Source organism: Ziziphus jujuba, chromosome 10 (genome assembly GCF_031755915.1).
Source record: "Ziziphus jujuba cultivar Dongzao chromosome 10, ASM3175591v1".
NCBI classification, from domain to species: domain Eukaryota; kingdom Viridiplantae; phylum Streptophyta; class Magnoliopsida; order Rosales; family Rhamnaceae; genus Ziziphus; species Ziziphus jujuba.
In genome coordinates, this window is record NC_083388.1 from 19763446 (window position 1) to 19772262 (window position 8817).

At 29.3% G+C, this 8817-nt stretch overlaps 1 protein-coding gene across 1 annotated transcript; it reads right to left on the reverse strand.

Moving 5' to 3' along the window:
* Positions 1-744: 744 nt before the first annotated feature.
* LOC107411641 (galactinol synthase 2) lies at positions 745-2382 on the reverse strand. The gene is made up of 2 exons (XM_016019260.4): positions 1861-2382; positions 745-1522 (listed from the first exon to the last, which is right to left on the reverse strand). Exons 1-2 carry the CDS (start codon positions 2188-2190, stop codon positions 818-820), a joined length of 1035 nt encoding a protein of 344 aa, XP_015874746.3. The 5' UTR covers positions 2191-2382; the 3' UTR covers positions 745-817.
* Positions 2383-8817: the final 6435 nt, after the last annotated feature.

Here is an 8817-nt window from a genome sequence, read left to right on the forward strand (position 1 = left end):
ACATACAAGAGCTAGCTATTAATTGCTAAGTGCATATGTGAAGTTTGGTACTTTGCAATAAGTTCATCAATAGGGCTTAATTTTCTTTTTTCCTAGGTTTCATTACTTTAGGTATGACTTATCCACCTAACAGAAGATAACAAGAAGATTACATATATGATGAATCATAACAAGAAGATTACATATACACCAATTTATAATATATAATGTCTAATTTTTTGTTATTCATTTTTAAGTTTAGTTTCTTACTTTATTATCTTTATTACCTACCCTTACACGATATTATATTTAAAAAGATATTACAGATTTCCTAAGTTAAAAGATTTAATTGTATTTAACTTTTTCTTGTTTACTTTTTTGTTTTTTGGGTCCTCTGTAGGTAGCTAGGGGGACTTGGAGTTCGATCCTCTTGCAAACAAGGCCTCAACTATTGGGCTTTTAGCTAAAAATATGATGAATGAATTTTCAGTCCAAATTAATATGGATATATTACAATCACCCAGAACAATATGAGAATAAGTGGGAGGTAAGAGACATATTTACAAAAATATTTTTATATTAAATAAATATTCAATTACAAAAAAAAAAAAAAAAAAAAAAAAAAAAAAAAACCCGATTTAGGACTTTCTCACAGTCCTCACACATTCTAATAGCATGTCTTCCAACATAAATAATTCATGGAAGACAAAAGCTAGCCATAAACTTAAAAAAAAAAAAACAAAAATTTTTAAAAGAAAAAAAATATTCTGTAAATAAATTTTAAAACCATATATAATTATCTTCTTCTTCTTCTGGAATATTGAAGACGAACAAACAACTACGCGGCGGATGGGGCGGTGACATATTTACGAATATTGCCGAGCTCCTTTAACGCAGCCAACAACTGCTGCAGATTCCACTTCTCCGTGTTAGTCCCATTCTGACCTTCCAAACCACCACCAGCCACAGTGTTCTTGTAGTCCAACGACTCGTCGTTGTAAATATCCCACCATTTCTTCACAAGAAACTGTATGTCCTCCCTCTGCATGTTGTCCTCTTTCCCAGTAAACCTCCATGGCTTAGACCCAGCAGCACAGTAATGGACCACCTTGACCTTGTCGAGCTCAATATTCTCAGGGTGACGCCATAACAAGGCCAAGACAAGGTTGTAAACAGGTGGGATGGGCTTGTACTTGTCCCTGAAGAACATGTTCAAGAAGTCCTGCTCTGCAAAAGGTGTTGGGGGTGTGACTTTAAGGGTTTTGAGGAGGTCGTGGTATGTGGGTAGGCTTGGTTCGTACACGAACATCCCGGCGTTGAAGTAGAGCGGTGGCCTTGGACCCAACTCCGCTGGCCATTGGACTTTGTCTGGACACTGTTGGCAGTACCCGATCTTGTACTGTGGGGTGTGACTCCATGTTTTCTCACAGAAGCAATCCATTACTGCGTAGAAATATGAATCTGGGTAGTCGAAAAGATGGTCTATGTTGTCGAAAACTTGGATGTCTCCGTCCAAGTAGATCATCTTGCTGTACTCCACAAACTGCATATTCAATTTAAAACCAAAAAAAAAAAAAAAAAAAAAAAAAAAAGAAGGAAAATAAGATTTTGCCCCAAAAAAAATGAAAACAATGAATTAGGCAATATTTTTGTCGCATAAAAAACATGTTTTAACTTTATTTTTTTGGGGAAAAAAATTTATTTTGGGCACCCCCGTCAACGATCTTTTCAAAAAACAAAGAAAATGGAAAGTTGAAATACCGAGTTTACCCTTAATTCTAAAAAACGAAAAAGACGTCGAAAATCCATTGGTCCACTAGTCTACACTGCGGAAAATATACGTGTAGAGCATGCAGTAAACTATTAATTATTCATACATACCTCCCATATACGAAGCTTGGAGTAGTTGATGACGTAGTAAGCCATGGCGAACTGGGTCTGGTTTTCCGGAGGGTAGACCGGCTCGATCTCCCTGACTATACAACCTTGGTCGACCAGAATTTTCCGGTGGTCCTCCGGTACATCAGGCAACATCGCCACCACAAGTGGGTACTTGCTCTTCACCTTTCTCAGCCCCTTGGCTAACCCAACCACACCCTTCACGTAGTCTCCATTTCCGGCCAAGAAAGTCACATATGCCCGGCTCGGTACGCTCATGGTCTTCGTGAGACTGGAGGTCACTGCACCGGTGGTGATGATATCAGGAGCCATGTTTGATTGAAAATAAAAAATAAAAGGTTACGTTCACAAAGAAAAAATTGTTTTGAAGGGTTTAAAGGAAATGTTTGGATGGAAGGAAAATCTTTTGAGGATTGAACGTTAAGAGGAAAAGGTGGTAGTAGTGCTAGTAGTAGAAGGCTATTAGGAATGTTTTAAGAATTTGATTTGAATTTGAGTTTGCTTTGGTATAACGAAAGGTATGGAGGAGGTGTTTATATAGAAAACGGGGCTAGTAAAAACGTCGTCGGTTTTATGAATATCTAATTCCATACAAATTCGGGCTCTTACGCGTGGCAATGATTTTTGATCGACGGCTGTGGCAGTGATCTTTGATCCGACTGTTGTGGAGAAGATAATGGGACGGTGCGAGAAAATTATGCAAAAAATAAAAATTTAATATTTATTAGAGAATACCCCAGAAGGACCATTTTTTTAAGTAATTAATTCTTTACTTTTTCAGTCTATTGCTACTTAAATGGAAAAATGCTCCTCTCTCGTCATAATTATAAGTTTGACACATATGGTACTTCTTCTTTTTTGAAACGGACACATATGGTACTATATTATCGTTTATTGCACCGTGTGAAACATCTTTTTCCAAAATTAATAATACAAAATATTATATATTTTATTACTTGTATGATATAATATATAATATGTGTGCGGTTATCAATATTTGGCCATTGAAAGCATGACAAAAATCGATGGAGATAATATAAAGTTTGAATCCGGTTTTTAGAAAAAATAAAAAATTAACAAATTATCTTACCTAAAAAAATATTTGATTATTCTTTTTTATTAAATTCTATATCGAATACTAAGGGATTAAATTAAATTCTTTGAAATAGAGGTTTTGCTATTAGGTTATTTCCATAAAAACATAAATTATAAGCAATTAATATTTGATTAATATAGAAATTTTCCTATCAAAAATTTTATCCCCTGTTCATTATATTTTCCATAATAAATGATTTATTTCTGAATATGAAGATAGCGAACAAATTGCTGTTAAATGTATTTATTTATTTAATAACTGCTAATTAAGATATCTATAGAAAATATTTGTCAAACACCTTAATTCTATAGCTCCAAAATTAACATATGGACAAGGATCCTTTTCATTTCAAATGAAATAAAAGATCGCAATCCGAGTTAATAAAATTGTCACGATATTACAATTAATTTGGAAACAATATTATTAGTTGATGCTAATTTCCATATATAATTTAAAAGAATAAATTAATAAAATATGGCTATAAAAATTGGATTGCTAACTGATTATTTCAAGCAAAAACAATCCAAAATATAGCCAAAATAATATATATTTCTACTTTAATTATCTTTTAATCATGGTTAGAATAAAATATAAATTAATTAAAATTAAATTAAATTAAAAATTAAGATGGTGGTAAAATATGGCATATATAAGTATATATTTTTATATATGCAGCTGCTTATATATGAATTTGTAAAAACTAATGAATAATTCAAGGTAAAATCTTGAATTTTATAGGAGATTATAAAAATCAATTTGTCTTCACGTAAGAATAAGTTAATTACATTTGTATTCTTAAATTCTAACTAAAAAAAGTAAAGAATCTTAAAAGTGCATATATATATATATGTACATTTTTTATTTTTTGAAATAACTTAAAGTGCATATTTAATAAGATGTGCATATTGTATACAAATGATAAGTATCTTGAAAGTTAATTTGGGATTAACTTATTATACTGTTTATTATTAAAAAGTATTAAAAATAATTATTATGAAAATAATGTTATATATTATTTTAATTATGCTATGATATTGCCTTTTCCCTTAAAAGTTATTAATTATCCATTATTTTATTATTTTTTAATTCTAAATGAATTAAACAAATTATCAATGAATAATGAAATTGTTGTGAAAGTAATGGTTATAACATAGCATAATTCTAACTACTGCATCTAAAATTTAATTTACCTTTCAAATGACGTAGAGAGGATCCCCATTCGAGTTTTAAATCACTTTGATTATCTTTGCATCAAACAGTCAATTACAACGGTCCAAATTGCATCAAAAAAAAAAAAATCCAACGGTCCAATCACATTTTCTTTCCATTAGAAAATAGAAAAGGAATGGTCTATTGGATATGGTACGTGAATGCATCACACTGAAGAAGCTTCCTTCATGTGTTTGAAAAATACGATAAAATAAAATAAAATAAAATATTAAAAAGAAATGGATTGGGGGGTAAAGTAGTAATAAAATAATTATTAACAGCTTAACTACCACCGCCAAAGCAACACCGACCAGGAACTACTGGGAAACTAAACACAGGCTCTTCCAACCCCTCTACACGAAAGCCATCAGATTTATGCCACATAGGCAGTCTTGGATACGTGGCTCTCCCACAGACGTCCGTTGATGAACAAAAAAGTAAAGAAGTGGGGTCCTCCTATACCAGATGGCTACGTCTACAGTTAACGGCCACGCGGCGATCCCAAACACGTCCTTTTCCTTTACCAAAAACGTTCATTTTTTTTTTGGTGCATACGGTAGGGTCCACCATATCTATTGTGTGTCGATTGCACGGTTTCCTTGGTCTTGGTCTTGGTCTTGGTCTCTTCAAGTGGTAACATGTGGAAGCAAAAAATCGAGAGGTTGGTGTATTGCCACTTGGCATATGGAGATTCCTGGAAACACAGCTGGTATTAAAGCTCTGGCCCATCGGGTTCCTTTTTAGCTTTTGGTGCACTTTTCTTTTTTTCTTTTTATTATTTTTTTCTTTGTTTCTGGTTTTGTTAGTTGGTTGTGAAAAAGAACCAACTAATTAAATTAAAGAATTTTTTTTTTTTTTTTTGTTTCTTTAGATAATACAGTGTTAAAGTCAAGGACCCCATTAATTTTTTTTGTAAAAAAACAAAAAAAGAAAACGTTTTTACGTTTTAGACCTTGGACCAAGCCGACCAGATTTAGTTTTACAAGATAACGTTTAGATTTTCAGTCCAATGCCGACCTACTTTTCAAGTAGAAGAGCTAAATTTTGACTAAGTACTATTCCTTACCAGAATATTCGCTTATATTCCTTTGTGTTCTTTTTCCATTTGGAGAATCTTCTCTTCCTTAAATGTTGGATCTGCGAGTTTATTTGTCCATAAAAAATGTTCATTTTTATAAAGAAATTACATATCAATTAGAGTATCTATAATGGTTTTCTATATTGATTCTGTTTATTTAAAATTTTTTTACCATATTAAAAAAATATATAAGATTTTAAAAAATTATCTATGTAAAAGATATTTGTTAAAAAAAAATAACTTCGATTTTTAATTTTTTTAATTAGATATAATTTTAAAATAAAAAATTATACATTAGCATCCATCATAAATAAATCATTTCAAATATTATTTATTAAATAAAAAAATACTATATCAGTATGAATATTTTTTAAAATCAATAATATATAAAGTTCAATAGAAAAAACAATTGAAAATATTTCTAGAGGGTTGAATATTGGGACTATGGGTATTTTTCACTTTCCTCCCTTAACTTCAGCCACTAATGAAGAACTACTTTCCTAGTGGTACTGGTTTCCATTATACTTGTTTAATTATAGATCGCATTACAAGATTTTAACAATAATTAAATTAATTTACGGTTTGGGCTTTCTGGCTCAAAAGGGAAGTCCAAACTGTTCAGAATTTTGCCCATATTCCAACAAAGCTAATCAATTAGCATTTGGGCTTTCACAGATATGTTTCCTCGGAAAAAAACTGTCGCACTCTTATCTCCAAATGTCCATTTCACTGTGAATTTGCTGCTATTGGTCATCATATATTTATTAGGAATTGGTCGTGTTATGTATATGTTGGTTGCTTTTAGGTGAAGTAATTTCATTGCTGATTATTCAAACTTTATATTTAAAAACTTTGTTATTATTCAAACGTTATCAAAAGAAAAACTCTATATTAATATGCCCAGATGATGTTTACATTTTTGACTAAAGTGGGTGTAATTTTCATTTTATGTAATACGCATTAAAATATCCGTAATTTGATTATAGGCTTTGCCTTGATGACCAGGGAGTTCTATAGTAATGCAGGACCCATTTGGTAACAATTTTTATAAATCAATTTTCTAAAATGAAAATGATAAATTGATTTTCATATTAGAATTTAAAAAATATATGGTGATGTATTTAAAAATATATTGTGAGAATGAAACTAGTAAAATTGTATATGCTAAATGTTAGATATATTTAGCTTCTACATTAAATAAATATATATATATATATATATATTATATTATATCATTGCAAATAATAAACATTATTCATATTTTGTGTCTAGTATATGTTAAATAAAATACATATCTATATAAAATAAATATTTTTTTATTTAAAATGATAAAATATTATCTATATCTTTTTCACCAAATTCATGTAAATTTCTAACTTGTTTCAAATCTAGCGAACGAATTTTTGATAAAGGTTTTGCAAAACAGTTAAAATCCAGTTTATTATCTTAATCCAAGTAAATGCGAATAGTCGAAGAGTAAAGTTTTCTCAGATTAATAGCACTTTCTTTTTCCTAATTAGACATCGATTTCAATTATTTTCCATATTATCTCAGTTTAGTGCTAGTTCATACTTAAAAAGAGAATTTCTATCACTGTTTAGAAAGAAAAATTCAAGATTTGGTTTTTTATTCCCAAAGAGAGACTTGTTAAGTTCTACATAAGAACATTGTGGACAAGGTTGAATTTGAAGATTTGCCGAAGTTTGCAATTTGATATTTTTTTATTCCCAAAAAGTGACTTGTTAAATTCTACAAAACAACATTGTTTATTAAATTGAGTTTGAAGATTTGGTGGAGTTTGTTGAAAAATACAGTTTATTCAGTTGACGAAAGGTATCTTGGCCAAATGTTTTTTTCCAAGGAGATTGTTTGCTTGGGCTTTCTCGAATTTTGAAAAATTGGGCTCCTAAACAAGCCCAATTTGGGCCTGAAAAGGGCTTTGACACGCAATGCCAACACAAATGAGGCCTCAACTGACAATGTCTAAAACTATAGAATGTCTCCATTTGATAAATATGGGGTGTTTTTTGTGCCCCTTAGATTCTAGGATAAATATCAATTTGCCTTTTTATTTTGAATTTTTATTTTTTTATCATAAATGCATTTCTATTTTCAAAATTTTCACTATAGCATTTTCATGTTTTATTTATCGTTCCATTTTAGTTTATCCAAATTGTATTCCTATTAAATTAAGAATGGATATCCAAACTGATCAAATTAAAGTTTGAATCGGTCTTTAGAAAGAATAAAAAATTAACAAATTATCTTACCTAAAAAAATATTTGATTATTATTTTTTATTATATTTTATATGGAAGACTAAGGGATCAAATTAAATTCTTTGAAATAGGGGTTTTGCTATTAGGTTATTTCCATAAAAACATAAATTATAAGCAGTTAATATTTGATTAATATAGAAATTTTCCTATCCAAAATTTTATCCCTGCTCAATATATTTTCCATAATAAATGATTTATTGCTGAATATAAAGATAGTGATCAAGTTACTGTTAAATGTATTTATCTATTTAATAACTGCTAATTAAGATATCTATAAAAAAAATGTTTGTCAAACTACTTAATTCTATAGTTCCGAAATTAACATATGGACAAGGATCCTTTTCATTTTAAATGAAATAAAATATCGCAATCCAAGTTAATAAAATTGTCATGTTATTATAATAAAAAACTTGAGATAAAAAAAATGACGATTACTTAAATCATCATAATATTCTTTAAAAAAAAGCAAAAAATCAATGTGTGAAATTATTTGAAAAATTAACTTCCTAGGCATCCATGCATGTATAATTTGACATATAAATCCCACTTATATCTTTTAAAAGAAATTTGGAAAGTTGATCCATTTACATAGGCTTGACCCAACTCTACTTTTAATACTTACTTAGCTATCAAATCATCAAACCACATATAAAACTTTATACAGTCATTTCCACCCACAATAAATCTAATGCCTAATCACACAAAAATATAAATACAAATAAATAAATAAAAAGTGAAAAGACTGTTATACACTTATTTTGTGTCAAATAAGTATGGACAAAATCATTGTTTCCACATTCACAAACAATATCACATAGAAACCATTTCAAAATAAGTCACATTAAATAAATTCAATAATCACTTAATGCTTCCTATTTTAAAACCTATAAAAATTGCTATGATACAAAAATTAACTATCAAAAAATGATATATGGGTCTTTTTAGTATATACAAAATACTATATGGAGGTTAATCATAATTTTTCAAAAACATAGCATTTAAGTCAAATAATGACAAAATTGAAAGGGTATAAATAAAATTCGTCCTATATAAATATTTCATAGATTTCTAATGAAAAAATGAGACAAAAATAATTAGAATATTTCCAAAATTTTCACTTGACTTATATATCAGAAAGGAATATTATTAACATATATATATATATATAAAACTAGATTCCTACAAATAGACTAATGGTAAAATATATTAAAAAAATCATGTGTAGTCATTTAAGTCCCTACATGGTTTACTTGGCTTAAATAGGATATTTGATCAATA

Coding starts and splice junctions, on each gene's coding strand:
- LOC107411641 (XM_016019260.4), bottom strand. CDS start 2,190: ATGGCTCCTGATATCATCACCACCGGTGCAGTGACCTCCAGTCTCACG. Junction 1,523..1,860: donor CCAAGCTTCGTATATGGGAG/GTATGTATGAAT, acceptor TTGAATATGCAG/TTTGTGGAGTACAGCAAGAT.